Source organism: Syngnathus floridae, chromosome 20, assembly GCF_059516105.1.
Source record: "Syngnathus floridae isolate MCC-2025c chromosome 20, RoL_Sflo_1.0, whole genome shotgun sequence".
NCBI lineage: Eukaryota > Metazoa > Chordata > Actinopteri > Syngnathiformes > Syngnathidae > Syngnathus > Syngnathus floridae.
Window position 1 is genome coordinate 4,893,740 of NC_142432.1, and position 21,292 is coordinate 4,915,031.

The 21,292-nt window shown below is 54.4% G+C and overlaps 1 protein-coding gene across 2 annotated transcripts in view; it reads right to left on the reverse strand.

Moving 5' to 3' along the window:
* LOC148380884 (histone-lysine N-methyltransferase 2C-like) overlaps positions 1 to 20,759 on the reverse strand; it is a 30,726-nt gene extending 9,967 nt beyond the window's left edge. Inside the window, exons 1-43 of one of the 2 annotated variants that reach the window (XM_088363138.1) lie at positions 20,404 to 20,759; positions 18,860 to 19,021; positions 18,372 to 18,445; positions 17,614 to 17,953; positions 17,360 to 17,539; positions 17,063 to 17,088; positions 16,870 to 16,959; positions 16,695 to 16,804; positions 16,396 to 16,546; positions 16,141 to 16,312; positions 15,743 to 15,857; positions 15,497 to 15,660; positions 10,158 to 15,307; positions 9,893 to 10,090; positions 9,241 to 9,824; positions 8,918 to 9,025; positions 8,618 to 8,743; positions 8,386 to 8,508; positions 8,134 to 8,238; positions 7,954 to 8,058; positions 7,706 to 7,887; positions 7,467 to 7,631; positions 7,256 to 7,365; positions 7,114 to 7,167; positions 6,878 to 6,980; positions 6,627 to 6,706; positions 6,450 to 6,563; positions 6,164 to 6,268; positions 6,005 to 6,093; positions 5,802 to 5,937; positions 5,488 to 5,631; positions 5,018 to 5,050; positions 4,842 to 4,946; positions 4,464 to 4,748; positions 4,219 to 4,292; positions 3,955 to 4,155; positions 3,671 to 3,775; positions 2,655 to 3,144; positions 1,895 to 2,562; positions 1,490 to 1,687; positions 721 to 1,016; positions 498 to 646; positions 33 to 425 (exon numbers count right to left, since the gene is read on the reverse strand). In XM_088363138.1, coding sequence (XP_088219264.1) covers positions 33 to 425; positions 498 to 646; positions 721 to 1,016; positions 1,490 to 1,687; positions 1,895 to 2,562; positions 2,655 to 3,144; positions 3,671 to 3,775; positions 3,955 to 4,155; positions 4,219 to 4,292; positions 4,464 to 4,748; positions 4,842 to 4,946; positions 5,018 to 5,050; positions 5,488 to 5,631; positions 5,802 to 5,937; positions 6,005 to 6,093; positions 6,164 to 6,268; positions 6,450 to 6,563; positions 6,627 to 6,706; positions 6,878 to 6,980; positions 7,114 to 7,167; positions 7,256 to 7,365; positions 7,467 to 7,631; positions 7,706 to 7,887; positions 7,954 to 8,058; positions 8,134 to 8,238; positions 8,386 to 8,508; positions 8,618 to 8,743; positions 8,918 to 9,025; positions 9,241 to 9,824; positions 9,893 to 10,090; positions 10,158 to 15,307; positions 15,497 to 15,660; positions 15,743 to 15,857; positions 16,141 to 16,312; positions 16,396 to 16,546; positions 16,695 to 16,804; positions 16,870 to 16,959; positions 17,063 to 17,088; positions 17,360 to 17,539; positions 17,614 to 17,953; positions 18,372 to 18,445; positions 18,860 to 19,020 — 12,361 coding nt within the window. In that variant the 5' untranslated portion in view covers position 19,021; positions 20,404 to 20,759. Of the gene's footprint in view, positions 1 to 32; positions 426 to 497; positions 647 to 720; positions 1,017 to 1,489; positions 1,688 to 1,894; positions 2,563 to 2,654; positions 3,145 to 3,670; positions 3,776 to 3,954; positions 4,156 to 4,218; positions 4,293 to 4,463; positions 4,749 to 4,841; positions 4,947 to 5,017; positions 5,051 to 5,487; positions 5,632 to 5,801; positions 5,938 to 6,004; positions 6,094 to 6,163; positions 6,269 to 6,449; positions 6,564 to 6,626; positions 6,707 to 6,877; positions 6,981 to 7,113; positions 7,168 to 7,255; positions 7,366 to 7,466; positions 7,632 to 7,705; positions 7,888 to 7,953; positions 8,059 to 8,133; positions 8,239 to 8,385; positions 8,509 to 8,617; positions 8,744 to 8,917; positions 9,026 to 9,240; positions 9,825 to 9,892; positions 10,091 to 10,157; positions 15,308 to 15,496; positions 15,661 to 15,742; positions 15,858 to 16,140; positions 16,313 to 16,395; positions 16,547 to 16,694; positions 16,805 to 16,869; positions 16,960 to 17,062; positions 17,089 to 17,359; positions 17,540 to 17,613; positions 17,954 to 18,371; positions 18,446 to 18,859; positions 19,022 to 20,403 lie in introns of those variants that run through there. The other variant, XM_088363139.1, reaches the window with a different exon arrangement.
* Between the last annotated feature and the right edge of the window lie 533 nt (positions 20,760 to 21,292).

Here is a 21,292-nt window from a genome sequence, read left to right on the forward strand (position 1 = left end):
AACAATAACTGGCTTGAGACAGCGATTCTTACCATCTTCGGGATCCAGGTTGAGACTGAGGTCAACAAGGTCTTTCACTTCCACGTCTTCCAGATCTTTGACAGCCGACTCCACGCCTTCCAAGTGCTCCTCGATGCCCTCGGCCCCCTGGAGTGCCACGTCATGGCCCTGAGCCAGGGCCGGCGCCGCCGTGTGGACCAGGTTCCGCTGATCCTGCTGGTTCAGTTGCACCATCAGGAGCACAGGCTGGCCGACCGCAGTCTCCCCCAGGCGCGTGCCGGGCGGGGCCTCCTCGGCCGCGGGGGAGAAGGGCATCCTCAGCCGGTTCTCTGGAGCGCGATGGCGAAGCTCGATGTAGGGTTGACCCAAGATGCTGTGTTGCTGCACGGGGAGAGCGCAGGGGACGGGAAAGGCCTGGGGGGCGGCTGCTCTCACACAAAACACTTCAATTAGCGGCGCACGCACCATGAGCCAAAAGCGTCAAGCACTCGTCTCACCTGACAAGGCGTGAGGGTGCGGCCCAGCGGCGGTCAGCGGACGGATGACGATCAGCTCATTGGGAAGCGGCTTCCTCAATTGGGCCGGGGCGACGGCAGGAGCTCCTCCTCCGGCGTCGCTACGCGGGAAAGAGTCTTGCGGGAAAAACCTGAAGAAGGCAAACACGCTCATCATGCAGACACGCCCGCATTTGACATACAAAGAGCCCCCCGCTCCTCTCACCTCAAGGGCATTCCTCTCTGCAGGGGAAACGGAGCCATGTTGGCGGAGGTCAGACCTCGCAGCTGTTCTCCTGGCAAATGCGGCGTGCCGGGGTAAGGCGGCGGAGGCCGTCCCAAGGCGTCCCTCGGCGGGGCGTCGGCGATGGGCCAGCGATGGGGTGTCGGCACAGGTGTGGATGGTGAGGGTCCGGCCTCCCGTAGACCTTTTTCCTGCCGCAGGGCGCTCTTCTGTTGCTGCTGCCTCAGGATGAGCTGACGCAGCCTCTGACGCTGCACGAGCGCAGATGTTTCGGCATCCTGGTCAGACATCTCGCTGAAGTAGTCGCCACGTATTTGCACGCACACACTTTGTCCTCACCGATAGAGTAACTACGCTCGTTCTACTTAAGCACGAGAATGACATTATTGTGCCGTGAGAACACAAGTAGGCCCATGTAGTAGGGATGTATGCTGACTAGGAAGGAGAAGTGGCCTCCATATCAAGGAGTAGCTCAAATGGTAGTGGATGGCAGGACATGCCTTTCCATGTCCTGCCATCCACTCCCATCCATGTGCTAGAACACGCTTTGTTCTTGTACTAGTAGGTCAACCGGTTCACAACCGGAAAAATTCAATATTCAGCACTTGAGTGACGGCCAGCACATTTTTGCCTCACTAGCAACATGCAAATGTTCTACTAGGAAAAGGTCATGCAAGCAGTGCAAGCCGGTGGTTGAAAAGGCATGAATAACAAGGCCAAGGCCGACATGCCGAAAGGAGAGCAGTCGCACCTGTCTCAGCTTCTCCTCTGAGTCGCCGAGCTGCGGGAGCAAGGCCATTGGTCCTCCCAACGAAGTCTCGTCGCCGGTTGTTGTCTCATCGGTCGGCGAGGCTCCGGAGCGCACGTGAGCTGCCGCCGTCCTGTGCTCGGATGTCTCGGCGCACTCCAGGGCCAGGCTCCTCCCGGATGTCCCAACAAAGGAGTCCCGCTGCAACGACAACCACCACTTTCTCATTTCAACGTCGTGTCACGTCACCCATCCAAACTACGGCCAGGCTAAAATTGGCGTGTTTTACGAAAAAAACTCCCCCTTGGTCAGGAAAATTTGTCAACCAACGCGTCATGCAAAAAATTGTGGTTGACAGGTGGAACGAGCGACACACAGCTCAACACGACCCGCCGCAGGGGCCGTTACCTGCTTGCGGGTCGCCGTCTCCCCGCTGAGCGGAGATCTCATGAGTTGAGGAGCCGAGGTCTCCGCTAGGGTCTGCCCGAGGGCTTCTAGGGGCTTCTGAAGGTCGGGGGAGGAGGGTCGCTGGGCATAATGGTCCGGCGAGGGGCGCGGCGTCCCAGGAGCTTTGGCGTAGGGGTCGGAGGTCACGGTGCCACCCGGCGATCGAGTGAAATGCACGGGAAGGGGTGGATGGGGTTCCGACACGTGGTGGGAAGGTGAGGCGCTCGCCATCTTCAAGTGGTCGGGGCGTAGCGCTGGCGGGGCGTTCGTGAGATACGAGCTCGAAGGGTTGGTGTAGGCCTCGGGCAAAGACGACTGCTGGACCAAGGACTGGGCCATTGGGAGGTTGCAGTCCAACCTGGGGGTGCCTGGCGCTGGAGCGTATGGGCCGCGCCGAGGGGAGCCCATCCCCGAATGAAAGGCGGGGTCCTGAGACTGCGGGAGGCCAAGGTCTGCCGGTCTAGATGGCTCCCTCCTGGCTCCCGGCGCCGTGACACAAAAAGAGTCCTGCTGCAGCTGGTTTTGGGGGGCCATGGGGGCTTTAAAGGTGCCCCCTTGGACCAGAGACCTGTGGTACACCTGCGAGGGTGAGGGGGGGCTCTTCATAGCTGCTTTGCTGTGCTGCGGACCTGAATGACAAAATAACAAAAAGGAAAAAAGAGGAGAGTTTCAGAGGTAGAAGATGATGGAGGGCACTACTGCCAGGCGTGGGGGGGCTTACCAGACTGGAGTGCAAGTGCACGGGAAGCATCGGAGGCTTTGAAATCGGGTGATGGCGCTGGAGACCCTGAGGTGTCGCGAGCAGGGGAGATGCTGAGGGGGGGGCAGTGCTGAACGGAGGTGGGCCGAGGGGTCCCCACCGGCTTGCTGTAAGGGTCCCAGGGAGAGGCCGGACGGGACGATGGAGGGGAGAACATCTGAGGGGAGTTGGGGAGCTGCTGGAGGGGGGAGGAGGAGGAGTGAGGGGAGCGGGGGGAGTGCGGAAGTGACGAGCATCCAGAAGGCGGTGGCGCTTGCGGTCTGAGAAAGACGTCATCAGCCAGCGACGAGCCTTGGAGGTGACGTGGGCGTGCGTCCGGCGAGGCGTCCGGCCGCTGATTGGCCAAGAGCTGGCGCTGCTGCTGCAGCAGCTGCTGCTGCTCGCTCTTTACCTGCTCCAGCTTTTGACTAGCTTCTATCTTGGCCATTTGTTTGCTCTTCTGCCGCATTTGCTGGGGACAAGACAGAGTGGCATTGCGCACGTCAGGCCAGAGACACCCCTGTTTCCATTCTCGCGCTCAAGACTCCAAGCTACTTGAGTGTGCGCATGCATGCAAGAACACATCACTCAGGCAGGACGTGGAGCCCCAGACAATCCCGGCAGGTGGTCCTGCTCTCCGGTGGAGAAGCCCTCCCATCCCCACGACCCAAAATTTGACAGGAGCCGCGTGGCGGACACGGAGGGCTCACAGCTTCACCTCAACGCGTCTGGGCGGGATTGCGAGAACTGAAGCCGCTCTCAGCGAGAAACACGCCTGCAGCCATGAGACTGAAATCCTCAGGCGGCGGCTCGGGAAGTCAACCCCGTGATTACCGCAGAGCCGCCGTGGCGGTCAGTCATGCGGACGATGACGAGGGGGACGCTTGGCCACCAGAGCGGGCGAGCCAAGCGGCTCCGCGGTCATTGACGGCGCCGGAAGAGGATTTCAGGGGGTCACGGATGCAGGACGGCAGGAAGGGTTCACCTGGAGAGCTTACCAGAGCCTCTTTGCCACCTCCTGCTACAGATGCCTGGAAGGGACAATCTTTATCTGTATTTTCCTGCCTCTTCTTACCGGCTCGCCATCTGTCTTTTACCTCTCCCTTTTCAATGACACATCAGAGACATTAGTAGAGGAGGCGGGAGCGACGCTCGGCACCGTTCACACAAGCGTCAGCAGCAGTAACATCATCATCATCATTATCGTCGTCGTCACCGCGGTTACCATGACAACGACTGCACCCCCACCGTCCATGCTGACGAGCGTGCGGCCCCCACTCACCTGTCTCAACCTCCACTCTTGCTCCTGCTCCGACTCTCTGGGCCTGAACGGATCCCTGAGAGCTGAGTCGGCGGCGTCCGGGCAGCCGGTGTCATAGGGCCCCTGGGGCGGCGGTGGGCATGGATGCGCGCGCTTCGGAGGCTCGCCGCACATGTGGACCTTGTGGATGCGTTGAGCCGCCCGGTTGTCCCGAGCCCGTTGCTGTGAGAAACCGCACGGCATCGTCAAGACCAAGCGCGGTGACCTGGACGACGAGGCACTCACCACATACGGCGCTCTGTCCTGCGAGCTAGCCTTCCTCCACAGCTTGGCGATCTGCTTGACTCTCGTTGACCACTCTGACAGAGACGTGCAAAGAAGAGTGCTAAGCCCGACGCCAGCTCTTAGCGCGAGTATCCTACATAAGTGTGCGTCAATGGCAATCACAGCAATTCACTCAATTTCCACCACAATCCTTTGAATTTCATTTGATCACCGCAACTTTGCTAAGCATGCGTGAGCGTGCTTACCAGGGTAGTGCTCCCTCAGCTGGGGGAAGTTGGTGTTGCAATAGAGCACGGGCGCGACAGTGGCCTGCTCCCCGAGAGCCTCCTCCTTCTCCCACTTCATCATACTCCTCTGAGCCGTCGACATGGCGTCGTGCTCGCCCTCTGAAGCCGCCTGATTAGTCTGCGGCGGGCAAGGGGTGCCGCCGCAGACCGGACCCCCCGGCACGGTGTCCGACTTGTCCGGGTTGGCAGCGTGGCCCGCCAGGCCGTTCGGCAAAGCCAGACGAGGAAATGCACCAGAGCCTGCTGAGGGTCACGCCGCAGTCAACCGTGCGCCTTTCACCTGGGTGTGTGTGTGTGTGTGTGTGTGTGTGTGTGTGTGTGTGTGAGCGCACATACCCGTGTGCGTCTTGCTGCCTGCACCAGCGTATTGGTTGTGTGGCTGGCTGCTGTCTGGGCTGAGCACGGCGATGAAAAGGTCTTCCACGTCTTTCCCTTCCAGCTCTGCGCACACGTCATAAACATAAGAACAAGGGTGTGAACACGTGCTGCAAGTTAGACTTGAGGGCACCTACCTGGAATCTTGTGCAGTTTGCTGAGGAGGGCACCTGGAACAAAAAAAAAAAAAACATATCAGTGGCTACGAACGATGCGGTCGAGCAGCAGCTGAGTGTTCCACTCCAGGCACGACTGATCGATGTACACTCGATGGATGACACTATCGTCAAAGGGCTGCTCAATGAACCTTGTCACAAGAGCTATGAATCATTCAAATGTCGGGGTCAAACTCAAACATGGAAAACATCTACTGTAGCTTACCTTCACAAGTGCTTTTTGCAGTTTGAGGTCCCACACAAGTTTTCTTCATCACTAAATAATTGCTTGTATAATGTTTAATGGGATAATAGTTCAAGTATTTTCTTTACTTATTTTACATAAATGTAGATTTATCCCAAAATTATTACGGCGTTTTTTTGTTAAGGCACCGGACTGATAGGAAGTATAACATCTTATCAATACCGACGTGTGAGCAACTAGAACTCACCGTCCGTCACCATCTTGTCCAGCTCGGGGTTTAGGATGGCGTCCAAAGGTTCTTCGTGCAATGCTTTCTGACCTCGCCCGCCGCTTCCTGTCGGGTCAGAGGTCAGCAAGGGGTTGTGGATCACGGAGCCGATGTCCGGGCCTGCTGATAGACATGACACCAGCAGTTGCTTGGTTAGGGCAGGGGATGGCCTCGTTGCACCTTCTTAACAGTCAGCCTCTCAACAATAAATCTTGGCTGATTTTTGTTATCCTCCATAAAAATGTGTGTGTGTCTCTGCACGTGTGTGTGTGTGTGTCAGGGGGTGGACTCACAGAGTCTTTCCTGCTTTGCCTTGATCAGCTTTCCAGTGTCAACCGCCCCTGACTGGCTGATCCTCGCCGCCTCCGAGAGCATCCTCTGGTCCACTTGACGGATACGATACAGAAGATCCCGACCGAAGAAGGCTTCCTTGAAGGGAGAGGCGGGATGGCCAATCACAACGCTGCGACTGCGCACGGGCTAGGGCGGGCGTTACCTGTAGATAAGACGGGAAGGCCTCCTCCAGCTTGGTCTTCTTCTTTCTGTATCTCTTCTTCGCCTTGTCTGCGGTGCGCTCGGCTCCGTCTGCGAGCAAGAGAACGAGGATGACGACGCGGGGCAAGAAGCGTGCGGTCTCTATCGAACGTCGCGTTACCTTCGTCTGCCTGCGGCGTCTGGCCGGAAAGTTGCTCGCCGCCGCCTTTAACAGCAGCGCCTCCCGCCTTCCCGCCGCGCTGCCGCACCATGAAGCCGCCGATGCCTGTGAGATGAAGCGTTCCGTGAGATCATACATGGACACCTCATCATCGCTAAGGCCGCCAGTCATCCGGTCACGAGGCAAACAGAGCACAAAGCTAATACTTTTTACTTCTTCTACGTTCACGCGTCCAACTGTTCATTGAGTGCTTTGTGTAGAGCTTGAGCTTCTTGGGACTCCTCACCTGGCCTGTATGGCTTCCTCTTCCTCTTGGTCACGTCTTTGCTGACATCATCATCGAGGGCGTGCTCTCCTCTCTCAGGGCTGGAGTCCGACTTGAGGTCACACTCCAGGTGACCTGCGCGAGCACACCTTCATAGGGACACATTCAAACGAGGGTATGCGCGTGCGTGAGCGTCACCTGCGTCTGGGTGGGGTGGGGTCTGCAGGACGGACACGCTGTTCTGGTTAATGATCCTCAGCTTCAGTTTGGGTTTGTACCTGATGGTGGACAGACAATGATCAGCACTTCCTCTGCATCTCGGAATATATCTGACTGGAGGTCGTGAAGGTGTTCCCGTGTAAAAATATATTTTTCTTTTCTTTTTTTTCCCGACCTAAGACATTTCAAGTCGAGTGTTTTTGGCCTGTATTCGATGTCACTTTGCTCACCTGCGGTACCGGCGAGCTGAGGTCAAAGGTTCCACCAGCGACTGCAGCTGAGAGAGGCCCAACTCGGTCAGACATACGCCATCCTGACTGTACGTCTTGGTGTCTGCGCACACAAAGCCATTTGGCCTCATACCGATCAATTGATTTTCAAGATGTGTCGGCCATTTTTGTGCGGGGTCGAGGAAAAAGAAGAGGTCGGCGGCCAAGACGATGAGTCCGACCGTCATGGAACACACCTGCTTCGCGGCTCCTGGAGAGGATCTGAGCCATGTCCAAATTATCGGGCCTCCCTGGAACATTCACGCCAGTTGGCCAGCACAACGTCACCGATCGGCTCATGTGCACAAGCGTATGTGTATGTGAGTGTGTGGGCGTTACCCAATGGGACGCGACTGTGCGTTCGACACAGCGAACAGTCGAAACCTTCGTCGGCGGCGGCCTCCGCCTCGTCTTCGGTGGCCAGACCCTCACAAACCGCATGCACCCACCTACACGCAGAAATCGTGCCTTGTTATCTTAAAGGTTGGCAAAAAATTGGCAACAAAACTGAACAGAAACAAAAAGGTGTTCGCCGAGTGGCTGTCCGCACCGGTCACACTGCTGACACTGCAGAATGAGGTCGTCGTGAGCGTAGGCTCTCTGGCAGAGGGGGCAGCAGGTGAGACTGGCGCACGGGCCGCAGTGGCTGTAATTGCTCTGCCAATCGCAGTGCGGCCCGGGTGAGGCCGAACCACACTGGACACACCAAACACACCTGGCACAAAACAGCAAGTATTTTACCAGGCTGAGGCGGCGGCGAGTATTTTGGGCGGAAGTGCGCACACTCACCATTTACATTTCCAGGCCCCCTTGGGCACGGTGTGTAGGGGCGGGTCCAGGCAGTACGTGTGGTAGCTGATGTCGCAGTCGTCGCACAGCAAGAGCCGGCCGGGGTCGGTGGCCTCGCCGCAGGCCTCGCACACCGTGCACTCCAGACAGCGCCAACCCTTGGTCAGGATGACCCGAGTGACCTGCGAAAAGCAGATGGCGGCGTGAGCAGAGCGCCAGAGAGGGGCCGGGGATGGCCGGCTAGCTACCTTGACATTGACGCAGTACGGGTGGTAGCACTGGCCGCACTGGGAACACGCCAGAAGGCGACCTTCCGCGCCGCGCCCGAAGCTGCCGCACACCACGCACATGTCCTACGCCGGCGAGTGAGCGCAACAAGGAGCAAGGTTACTTTGCAGTTGACCCGAAAATGAACCTTTGGCACCAACCTGTTGGAGCGTGAAGACGTCCGAGGTGGAGAACATGACCACCGTGTTGTGCATGGAGTTCTCCTCTTCCTCTTCCTTGGGCGGGACCGACTCCACAAAGCCATACTGCAACGACAGCGTGCGGTTGGAGCGCTACTGGGTTAGCAGTCCAACGGGACAGGTCGAAAAATATCAATAAAATAAAAAGGAAAAGAATAACGCCTGTGATTGAGGGCTGGAGAAATGAGTGGGAAAATGCGTGTGCGCTCTTACCGCAGGCGACACAGACACAAAGTCCTGCGTCTTGAGCCGAGCTCTTCCTCGTCCCCCTCGTCCTCCTCCCGCACCTCCTCCTCCTCTCGACCTCCTTCTTCCAGGAAACCCTGAGCCACGACCCTAACAAAGGAATCACACGGAAAGACGATGAGAACATTTGCTGGTTAATCAGCAGATAGACTCGATAGATTGGGGGGGAGTCAAGGGGACTCATTTAGCACTTCTTTACCACTCTCATGCTCCAGAGCGGCGAGTCCGCTTGACGGGACTTGGGGCTGTCCTGGCCTCCCTCACCCACAGAGTCCTGGGAGGATGAGTGGGGGCTCACCGGCCTTGTGTTACTCCACCACGAACCCTGAGGGAGGGAGGAGGACGAGGGGGTGGTGGAGGGATGGCGAAGCAGAGCAGAGCGAGGAAGACAGTGGGAAGGAGGGAACAAAACGCAAGAACGTGAATGCCGCCGTGGGCCACAAACCACACCGGCGACAACAGCATGCATGCGCATTTCAGCGCAGGTAAGCTCACGTACCTGCCGCACGCGGGACCTGCCAGGGGAGAACTTCCTCTTGGAAATGGCGGGCTTGCCCATGCTGATCTTACGGGTGAGCGGGATGACCGCGGACGCCGACGGCGAGGTCTGCCGGCCGACAAGACACCACGGCGTTACTTACAAATTGACACAGACGCCATGCATGAAACGTACCACCACACAAATGAACTCTTTGGCTTCAACTCGCTTTTCCTATTAGAATAATTTTGAGCGACCATGGATTTTTTTTTTTTTTTACCAGATCGATCAATATCTTAGCACTATCTTTCCTTGTTTTCAAATGGGTTTGGGTTTAGCCATACCTTGCAGAGGGGCGGCAACTCCCTGGACGGTGGACTGAAGCTGGGCGAAGGAGGGGAGAGGGGCGGCGGGGTGAGCGGGACCCTGACGGGCGAGGTCTCAGGCGAGGCCTCCGTGGAGAACGGAGACTGCCTGAGTCGGATGGACAGTTCGTCCGTTGGAGGCAGCGAGCGAGGAGGAGGCCTGAGACTCCGCGTGTGGAGGGGGCGAGGGCTGAGGGAGGCGCTCGGAGACAACGAGCTCATCAGCGTCATCACCTCCGAGTCGAAAGAGGGCTCTGGTCCGCCCGCTGCCTCCCCGCCGCTGTCGCTCTCCCGCGCCTCCTCCCGTCTCGGCCTCATTGCGTCCCTCTCTGATGAGCCGGCCCGGGATGGGGCAGCATCATTGGTAGCTTCGAGCATCTCCTGGAAGTCTTCTCGTGGCCATTCCGAGGAACAGTCGGGCTCCACGCTGAGGGGAGGGGACGCCGCTGAGGAGACGTCTGGCCACGGCGGAGGGGAAGCGCTAGGTGAGGGCAACGACGGCGAGGGAGGAGCGGAGAACAAGGGGGAGGCTGCAGCGGGCTCACCGCTTGATGGATGGACTTCTAGGGAGACATGGAAAACATTGCTATCGTCATCTTCCTTCTGGAGGTTATTTGAACTAACTCCGTACCTGACGGGAGGCATCTTAAAGTCCCGATCTGCTCCTGGTTCTGCAATAAATTTTCCTCCTGCTGCTGCTCCCTATTCTCCTCCTGCATCTGCTCCACATTTTTCTCCTCTGGCATATTTTCTGCCTGGTCTGGTACTCCTTCTGACTTGTCAGGAAGGTACCGGTGCGAGTGGAGAGGTGTTTCCTGGTCCGTGGTGACTGTTGAAAGAGAATACAAAGAGTTAAGTCTCATCTGAATGTGCACAGAATGCTCGTGCATACTTACTGGAGGTGGACTCCGCCTCAGACGAGATGGCAGAAGTGGGACCGGCATCACTTGGGCCAGTTTCTGACTGAAGGCGAGTATGAACAGCTGAACCTGTACCAGTCTCTGGCTGCTCAGGACTTTCTGTGCTCTGTGCATGCCGAAAAAGCTGACTCCAGACGGCCTCTCTCGCTTGCGTTTCACGAGCACATCCAGTTTCGGGCATATCGCCGTGTGCCTGAGTGGGACTGCCGGCTGCTCTGTCGTTCGAGGAGCCTAATGGTGCTGGAAACTGTCTCGGGAAAGTCGGACTCTCCTTGCTCGCGGCAGGATCACTGGGTTGGTAACTTGGAGATTTGGTCTTCCGTGCAGGTTCCAAAGTCACGCCTGGACCGGAATCAAGCTGAAGTGGATTCTCCTCTGGGGAAGTAGCCTGCGTGTCCACTTGGGGGCTGGAATTTGTGCTCCCTGTGGGGCTCCTGGGACACCTTTCGGCAGCCTCCGGTGGAGTCGAGCTACTGCTAGAACTTTGGTTGCTGGAGAAGACGCTGGACTCCATGACAATTGTGATCAGACCTTGAGTATCAGAGCTGGCATCAACAGGTCTGCAGTACGTAGGACTAGCTCCGGTGGAATGGGAAGGCTTTGTCTCGAAGGCATTGCTGCACAGGGGACTGGATCGGCCAGACAGTGGGAGCCGAGGGGGGTTCGGATCAGCCGCATGGTGGTCACCCACTGAAGCGTCCAACAAGGCGCTGGCGGCTGGCTGGCAAGAGCTTCCTGATGGCCTTACAGGGCTACCCAGTTGATCCGAAGGACAGGTCCTGACTGGTGAATGTTCAGCAGAGGCGGTGTCTGTCATCGATTCGCACGGCGCCTGAAATGAGCCGGCAGGACTAGCACCACCGGATCCAGTCCGATGTTGCGTCGGTTTCGAGCACTGCGACATGCAGTCGGGAGAATCAATTTGGTCACCAGGAACATCCTCCATGGGACCAGTCTCAGAAAGGACAAGAGGGACACTGTCAAGGTCCACCGAAACGCTTTGGTGAACAAGGCTTGCTGGTGCGGGCAGATGTCCAAGGGGACTCGACGGCTCACTCTGCGGAGTGGAAAGTGTCGAGGGTGCGGGCACGTCAGCGGCAGTGACAACAGATTCGAGACATGCAGGAGAAGTACTGTCCCGTTCCAGTTCAGGGGATTCTCTCGCAGGGTGGCCTGGCTTTGCTTCATCGGCATCGTCCAACCTGCACGGGCTTCGCTCGGACAGCACACTACACCACACCGGACTTTTTGCAAGCTTCTCCCTGCTCGAATCTATGGAAAGGCTGGATGGGGGACTAAGTTGAAGTGGCGTGGAGGTCAAACGTGTAACGTTTTGCTCCACGTCCAAAGGAACCGAAGGCAATGGGGGAGGTGTGGAGCAAAGGTTAGCTATTGGGGACCTGCTATGCCTTTCTTTATGTTCCCAAGGAACGTGATTGACTTGTGGGTCTTCGACTTGAATTGGACAAAGCGGGGGCGCAGCAGGACATTTGTGGAGCTCTGCGCTCTCAAAGGAGGACTGGTGGCTGCTCACAAGCTCTACTGGAGACGGCGGGGGAGGTTGCAGTACAGGTTCTTGGATATTTTGGGGTTCTTCGAACTTGTGGATTTGCTCGGCGGCTTTTGAGGGCAACAACACTGGATTATCATGGAGCTCTGATGAGGGAGATGGTAATGGACTTGGCTGGAGCTCTGTGGGGATTGCTGGAGAAGATACTGGACTTGGTCTCGTGATTGTGGTATTAGAAGGAGATGGGACTGGACTATGATGGAGCACTGTGGATTTTGATAAAGATGGGCACACTGTGACAGAAGGAGGTGGGACTGGACTTTGACAGAGCCGTGTGCCATGAGAAGGGGATGTTACTGAACTTTGATGAAGTTCAGTGACATTAGATGTTGCTGGATTTTGATGGAGCTCTGGGGTGTAAGGAGATGCTGTTGAACTTTGATGAAGATCGGGGATGTTAGGAGATGTTGCTGGAGTTTGATGGAGCTCTGGGGCGTAAGGTGAGGTTGCTGAACTTTGATCAGTCTCAGTGATGTTAGATGTTGCTGGATTTTGATGGAGCTCTGGTGTGTAAGGAGATGCTGTTGAACTTTGATGAAGCTCAGTGATGTCAGGACATGTTGCTGGATTTTGGTGGTGCTCCGGTGCGTAAGGAGATGCTGTTAAACTTTGATGAAGCTCACTGATGTTAGGAGATGCTGTTAAACTTTGATGAAGCTCACTGATGTTAGGAGACGTTGCTGGATTTTGATGGAGCTCTGGTGCGCAAGGAGATGCTGTTGTACTTTGATGAAGCTCAGTGATGTTAGGAGATGTTGCTGGATTTTGATGGAGCTCTGATGCGCAAGGAGATGCTGTTGTACTTTGATGAAGCTCAGCGATGTTAGGAGATGTTGCTGGATTTTGATGGAGCTCTGGTGCACAAGGAGATGCTGTACTTTGATGAAGCTCAGTGATGTTAGGAGATGTTGCTGGATTTTGATGGAGCTCTGGTGTGCAAGGAGATGCTGTTGTACTTTGATGAAGCTCAGTGATGTTAGGAGATGTTGCTGGATTTTGTTGGAGCTCCAGTGCGTAGGGAGATGCTGCTGAATTTTGATGAAGCTCAGTGATGTTAGGAGATGTTGCTGGATTTTGGTGGAGCTCCGGTGCGTCAGGAGATGCTGTTGAATTTTGATGAAGCTCAGTGATAATAGGAGATGTTGCTGGATTTTGATGGAGCTCTGGGGCGTGAGGAGAGGTTGGTGAACTTTGATGAAGCACAGTGATGTTAGGAGATGTTGCTGGATTTTGATGGAGCTCTGGGGCGTAAGGAGAGGTTGGTGAACTTTGATCAAGCGCAGCGATATTAGGGGATGTTGCTGGATTTTGATGGAGCTCTGGGGTGCAAGGAGATGATGCTGAACTTTGATGGAGCTCTGTGACATCAGAAGATATGTTGGGGACGTTGGAAGCAGTTGGTAATGGGTTCTGATGGCTCGTGGTGACATTAGAAAGCGTTGGTTTTGGACTTCGTTGGAGGTTTTGGATGTTAGAAGGCGATGGTGGTGGGCTATGTGGGATTTCTGTGATGTTGGAAAGACATGGTGTTGGATTTTGCTGGCCCTCTGTAATGTTTGAAGGAGGTGAGCCTGGCCTTTGGTGGGGCTGCAGGACATTGGTAGGAGAAGTGAGTGGATTTTGCTGGAACTCTGTGGGCTTCGACGAAGAGGGCACTGGACTTAGCCCAAGTTCACTGATTTTAGAAGGAGACGGTGATGGACATTGCAAGATCTCCGCAATGTGAGTAGGAGATGAGACTTGACTACACGGGATGTCATCGACGTTAGAAGGGGAAAGGACTGGACCTTGCTGGAGCTCTGTAGCATTCAAGGATGAGACTAGATTTGAATGAAGAGCTGTGTTAGAAGGAGATAGCGGTGAAGGTTCAGTGATTTTAAAAGGAGGTGATGTTGGACAGTGCTGGATCTCTGTGATGTTAGGAAACGGCACTGGACTTGGATGGAGAGCTGTGACATTGGAAGGATGTCGTTCTGGGCTTAGATGGAGGTCCTTTGTGTAAGGAGATGCTACTGGACTTTGTGGGACCTTGGTGGGCTTCAATGTAGATGAGACAGGGATTAGATGGAGCTCTGAGACACTAGAAGGAGATGGTGTTGCACTTTGTTGGAACTCTGTGATGTTTGGAGCTTGGAGTGCATTTTGCTGAAGCTCTGTGTCATCAGACAGAGGTTGGACTGCACTTAATTGGAGAACCTTTAGGTCAGGAGATGGGACTGAGCTTTGCTGCATGTCCGTCAATGGAGATGGGACTGGTTTTAGATGGAGCTCTGTGAGATTAGAAGGGGATGGTGTTGGACTTTGGGGGAACTCTGTGACTTTAGGGGATGGGAGCAGTCTCTCCTGTAGCTCGGTGTTATTAGACAGAGATGGGACTGAACCTTGTTGGAACTCTGTGGGCTCAGATGGAGATGGGCCTGGACTTGAATGGAGCTCTGCGACCATAGATGGAGATGGTGTAGGACTTAGAAAGAGAGTTGTTGTGTTAGAAGGAGAAGGCATTGGACTTTGCTGGGGATCTGTGACGTTTGAAGGAGATGGGACTCGACTTTTTGGGACCTCTGTCGTGTCGGAAAGGGGGAGAACAGGACTCAGCTGGAGCTCTGCTTGATGATAATTCAAAGGTTGGAGAGCCATGCCCTCAGATGGAGATTGTGGTGGACTATGTTGATTTGGGTTGAAGGGAGATGTTGCTAAACTTGTCTGCGTCTCACTACTGAAACAAGGACTCTGGTCAAGCTCTGCATGCGTCCAGGAGGATGGCGTTGGATACTGTGGCAACACTGAGAGGTTTGCAGATGATGCCGGTGGACTTTGTCTCTGAACCGTAGTGTTCGAGGGAGACTGTTCTGGACTTGGGTGGAGCTCTGTAGGGTTGGATGGAGATTGTGGTGGACTCAGTCTAAGCTCTTTGGGCTTAGAAGATGATGATGAGGAGGAGGAGGAGGATCCAGGACTTTGCTGAAACTCTGCAGGGTCAGAGGGAGACAGTACTAGACGAAGTCTAAGTTCAGTGGGGTAAGAAGCAGTGTGTTCTGGACTTTTTTGCTCTGGCTTTGTAGCATGAGAGGGAGATGACAGTGGACTTTCTTGTAACTCCGTGGGGCTAGACGGTGAAGACGTTGGACTCTGCTGGAGCTCCGATGGGTCGGAGGGAGACAGGACTAGACTAAGTCGCTGCTCGTTGGAGCCAGGAGATGACGTTGGACTTTGCTGGAGCTCTGCTGGGTCGGACGGAGACAAGACGAGACGTAGTCTTTGCTCTGTGGGGCTCGAAGGTGATGGAGGCTCCGTGGCATCGGATGGAGAAGGTACTGGGTTTTCCTGCGACAGTCTTGCAATGTCAGTTGGAGTCTGAGCCTGCGTTGAGCTAGAGAACTGGACTGGGCTGTGAGCAGTAGTACTCGTAGGAATAGTGGGACTTTCAACATCTGGACTGGGTAAGATTATTGGGAGTGCTGCTGGCTCCGCCCTCTGACACGCAGAGCAAACGTAACTGTCACCCTTTGTGGCGCTGACGCCCGTCTCGACGGAAACACACTGGGTGTGAACACACCTACAACACAAAGGAAACGAGCGCACAACACAAGTCGTTACATAGCACACACAGTCAAGTCACGCAACATGTTGAAAGATCGGGACATGACCATGGAGGACCTTCACATATAGTAGAAGACTGGGTGGAACACACTATGGTGGCTTATGTCAGAGGTCAACTCATACTTCACTGGTGTGGACCGTGTACCTGTAGCAGTGGACGCATGTCACACAGTCTTGAAGTGAGGAAAAGTCAGGGGTGTGGCCACACACGCCACAAGGCAACGCTGGGTCACATGACACGCACAGGAAGGGATGATTGGCCCAGCGACCTGAAGACCTCACACCGCAGCGGCGACACACTCGACAATTCTGGAAGAAGAGTCCCGCACGACAACATGAATTAATATGAGTGTGTGGGTGAGAGAGTGCGAGTGTGTGTGTGTGGACTCACCTGACAGGTCCATTTACTGTCAGGAGTGTGATCCAGTGGAGGAGTCAGACAGTGTGGATGGTAAGCTTTATCACAACGAGCACACACCAGCAACACAGAAGTCTCCTCCCGTGACCTGAAGGAGATGCCGGCGCCTGCATGATATCATTGGAGCTGCGTGTGTGTGCGCGCTAACTAGTCATCGATAGTCGTCGCAATTTCTCGACTCATGGCCTCATTTGTAAATCGTGCCGCTTTTCTACAACCAGACTTTTAAGATATGTCCAAATAAATAATACGGATCTATCAAATTCCTTGGTTGGCATGCTCAAACTTGGCAAATAAAAGATTGATTGATAAGATTGATTGATGACTCAATTGCTTGTCGTGACCAGTCAAGTAATCTTGGTGTGCGTTACCTGCATCGTTGACACACTCGACACGAAGCGCATTGCCATCCGGCCCGGATAAGGGAGGAGGGATTCAGGGGTGGCGCCAAGCATTTGGCGTGGTACTGGTTGCCGCAGCAACAGCACATCAAGAGAGCGCCGACATCCCCGCCGCGTGAACACAACACGCACGACCGAGACTCTGAAAGCAAAGAGCCGCAACGTGGGTGCACGGGTCTTCAACCCAGGTCCTCACCTGCAACGATGTGTGTGTTGAGTGCGAACCTGCGTGTGTGTGTCTCGTGCACAGGGTGCGTCTCTGCTCCCAGTCCTGATGAGCTCCCGCGGCGGCGGCGCACGGGAAGTGGTAGCTCTGCCCACAGCCCGTCTCTCGGCAACGCAGCGATGCGCCGAGCCCGCCGCAGAACGCGCACACCTGGACAGGAGAGACGCTCGTCAAGAAGCCCAAGCAAAGTTGCCATTCATTTCTTTCTACTTTCTTCCGGAGACTCCGCAAAGGCACTACGGGATGCTTCCGTGTCAAGAAGTTCGATGAAAAGGCAACATGTGTTTTGCCAACTGACCTGCGCGCTTCCTGAGTCAATGGCTTTGTCCACGTAGAGCAGCGCCTGGCCCTCGCCGCGACACACACCCTCAGACCAGGCGGCGCACTGAAGGTGAGCGCAGCATTGACCTGCGCGCAACAACGGCAAGTGTGTGAGCTGAGGCACGAGCGACAGCACGACCTGGGAAAGTTACCTGTGGGGTCAAACAACGACTGGACGTCAATGTCGTGCGGAAGGCCCACGGCTCCGAGCTGCTCCAGCAACTGCATGGAAGACTCGTCGTCTGCAAAACAAGAAAAGGTCGATCGCTCTTCCGTGGCTGCGTCAACGGCAACATGGAAATGCAAAACGCCGTGGTTGTCTCCCAACTCAGTTTATTTACTCACCACACTGTGCTGGACTGCTGCTGTTCCTACACACACACACACAGACACACACAGAAGGTCAGTTATTAAAACTATCTATTTTGCTTTTTGGGAATTCTGAAGGATTTCAGAGTGATTTGAAGTGCTCATGCAAAAATTCCACAGAGATGGAAGCCATTTGTCACCATGTTACTTTTTTTCAGAAAGGCACAATTTTTTTTTTTTTTTAATAATTATGTGCACACAAGAAAAGAGGGCAATTATTCTAAGTATTTTTGGGAAAAAAAATATTAAAAACAGAAATGTAGCGCGACTCACGTGTGCACGGCCTGGCCGCGTGGGTAGCAGTGGTCGTGACAATCGCCGTCGCGGTCCGAGGAGGTTCGGCGGCTGAGGACGTGAAGTGGGATGTAGCCCGGCGTAGGACCGAACACCACCAGCGGGCCTTGGCCCAGAGGGGGCTGCTCGCCGCGGTAACAGAAGGCACACTGCTGCAGGCTGATGGGACCACACGAGAAGCGTGAGGACCGTTGTTGTGGAGACGCACACACACGTACGGCGGCGACACTCACCGTTTTTCGGTGTGTCCGAGGCTGGGCGTGGGCGAGCCAGAATCTTCTGACACGGAACGTCGTAAGAGCGGCGACGGAGCGTCGTCGTCCTCCAGGCGCAGGGGGGGTGACGGCGCGGGGCTGGAGGCCAGACTAGCTCGGCTCATCTCATCACCGGGGCTGTCCGGAGGAGGGGGTGGGGCAATGGCGCCGTTTTGAGACGGCTCCTCTTCAGTAATCGACGTCAGGGGCGGGGTCAAAGGAACAGGGGGTTCACATGGAGGAGCTTCTGGGACGGCCAGGGTGGGTTCAGTGTTGGATCTCCTCCGTGAGGCGGAGCCACGGCGTCCAGTTGTCACCTCTTTTGACAAACAAATCCAAATGGAAACATCATTCTCCTGACCTTCTCGTCTGAGGTTTTCCTGCACATCCAATTTGGAGGGATTCGGGGCCCCATTTCAAGCATTTGAACGTCATGAACGGTTCTTGACTAGCGTTCACACGTCAGTCTGCAGCTACATCGTGGGGCAAAATATATTTGTCGTTCGCAATGACGCAAACCCTTCCCGCTCTTGACACAGCGCTTGCATTGTGAAACCTCGCTCTTATGCTCCTAAAACGATGAGCAAAATTTATTAATTATTAAAAAGAACTATTAAGGTAGATCAAAGCGGAGTTTGAAAAGGTGGATTTTCAAACACTTGACAGGAAAAGTCTTTGAGCCACTGATTAAAAGGCTCCCAGTTTGAGATGAATTTGAGCCACATCCTCATCCTCACCTGCCATCTGCCTTTTCTCAGTCGTGTCCACGCCTTCTTCATCCTCCACTTGGGCTTGGCCTCGACTCCTCCCCCTGCATCCACAAACACATGCAAAAGTGTGTGAAGATCAAACTTTGCTTCAAGCATGCAACACAACCCTTTACCCCAAACTAAGAGAGTTGGGGTACACCCCGGATTGGTCGCAGGGCAAAGAGCACTCACATTCACACCAAGGACAATTTCATGCTTTGTGACAAGGCGGAGTAGCAAGGAACAAAGAAACGTGGAAGCGCTTATTAGCGGCGGATTGCAGCATCGTCAAAAATTTGGGGCGTTTATTTGCGGGCTGCATGGACGCGATCGCCCACAAACAGCGGTAGGCCTCGAAATACATGATAACAAAACGCCTTCACGGTCAAAACAACCAAGGGAAAAGCACGACAACCACGTGACTGATGCAAAGTTAACACACACACACAGGACGAGTGACAATTCATCACACTTACTTCTTCCTGGATTTTGCAGGAGGAGGCGGGGCAGGTGGAGGTACAGCGCGGCCGCCTACAGCATCTTTCCGAGGTCGCCCGCGAGGCCGCCTCGCCGACTCGGCAGCTTTGCGTCCAGCCCGAGTGACAGGAGGTGGCGCTCTTCTGTCCTCTGAGGGCATTCTGGGTCAAAACACGGACACCGATGTAAAGGCTGCTGCTACTTTCCGAACAGATAGTGTGTTCATCTTTGCTTGATAAATGTAAACACCTCCACCAGTGTAAATACATTCTCAAAAATCAAGGCACCACTTAAACAAAAGTACATTGATTGATTGATTGATTGAACTTTATTTATCCTACAATATATATACACACACTAAAATGTTAATGCTTTGGGGGCAATTGGGAGCACGCAAATACACTCCACCAAAAGTTTTTTTGTTTTTTCCTTCACTGGCATCAAAAAAATCCCTCATTCAACTTTCAAAATGGTTTGTGTGCCATAGTCACGTTGAAGCGGCCATTCCAGCCACATTCTGCATTTTGAGGAAATCTCATCGCATCTTGTTTAAGTGATCCGGGAGTTGGGAAATGCTCCCAATGCGGACTCCCTAACAGGGAGTTTCAGACCCTTAAAGGGGATTCTTAATAGAGGTCCGAGGGACTACCTAGGCCTAAGACGGAGATGCTTATTGATTGATAATCAGCAGTTAACGGATGGCAAATTGCAATCGGTCGTTCATTCCTGACTCCCAAATGACAACACAGGGATTTGGAAGGGACGTTTTGGGAAGGATCGCGGCCCACAAGGTGAAGTCCGGTCAGACTTAGGGTTTGGGGCCACACCGTCATTTCGGGGGAGTGTTTCCACTTATATGCATATACTGTACAATACTGTTATGTGGATATTCACTGGTCGGGTGCCAGTCACTCAGATCCCGCTGTTGCTCACTTGAACGCTTTTCAAAAATATGATTGAAATCCACCTGACTGCGTCCCATCGTTTGAACTTGATTTCACTCCGAATTCGTACCCGGTCTGAAGCGCCCAACTTATAATATAAAAAGCCCATTAAAACTCGTGTTTCTTTCGATCACGTTTTGTCAGCAATCGACATTGACACTATTGTGAGACTTTTGCCAAACCTCCCGAGCACAGAAAAGAAGACCACGATTATGGTGATGACGACCTGGAGTAATGGGTAAATGTTAGCCAGCTAACATTCTTGAGTCTCCGCCGGCCAATAAAATATGCTGGAAAGGCGCCAAAGTTGAATTTGGACCGACGACAAAGTTCGAGGTTTGAGCTTTGGTTGTAAACTGGGAACGTTTGCGACAGAAAGCCAGCAAAACGTGTAAACACTGGCGGCTAGCCTTAGCCTTTAGCTCGTCGCACCGCCCAGTTGACTGATCACTTGCGTTAGCAACAGCTAACGTTAGCATGGTTAGCCGTCACGCTCAAGACGCCGCTCGCGAACCGCAGTCTCGTCCAAAGAAAAGTAAAGTCCCGCGCAGGGGCACCCTGAGGTGTCAAAAGCGAGAAAAGCGAGTGAAGCTTCTTACGGATTGGATGCAAGTCTCCGGCTTCTTTTCCTCTCCAGCTTGCTGGCAAGCTCAAGCGATGTGTTGACACACAACTTGACCGAGCGCCAGTACACATTTATTTGGCGCGGTAGTCAAAGCAAATTGCGGCCGCATTGCCAATCGTCGCGTCCGCACTACTCGCGTTTGGCTTTCGGGGAACGCAGCGAACCGTAGGAAAACGTTAAAGTTGCAGCCGAGGCTCCATCATGGAGGCCATGTTTGAGCAACCGAAGCACCGCCCTCCTGTCATCGGCACCGAGAAAAATAGGGCCGTCCTGGACATGTCCCGTGGAACACATTGAGCCCACCACCGTCTTGCGACATGCCTGCCTGCCTCACTCCCTCACCGGCTGACAAACTGTCCGTCTCGGTCTCAACTTGAGTCCGTAAATACACGAGAATAGTCTATGGGCACTCTTGTGTTTTTAGCATACTTGTGTTTACTCAGATCGTGGTGTCAAAGTGCATCTGACCCCGCGCACGGATCCACTTGTGGTGATTCGGTGTGTGTCATCAGACCTCAAGCCCCGCACTGGATTTCAACTCAGCAGGATCCGGACGGAACACACACAAAGGCCGGACTGGATCTTTGAAAATCGGCACTGCAAGCCCCGAGCATCCGTACAAGGCTCAACTGAATTCAAACCAAACAGAAACTTCCTGGAGAAAACGAGTGCAACCTAAAGTTTTCTGGACTGTTCTATTTGTGCGCCTTGTATAAAACTTAAAATTCGTTCTGACGCCCGTGCACTCCCCTCCCGTTAACTTCCAGCTGACATCGGGCGAAAGGCAGACTACGCGAAGACGAAAAACACCGCCACTGAGCGGGAAACGATCCCACGCTGCCTGCACACAACTCAGGCTTCCT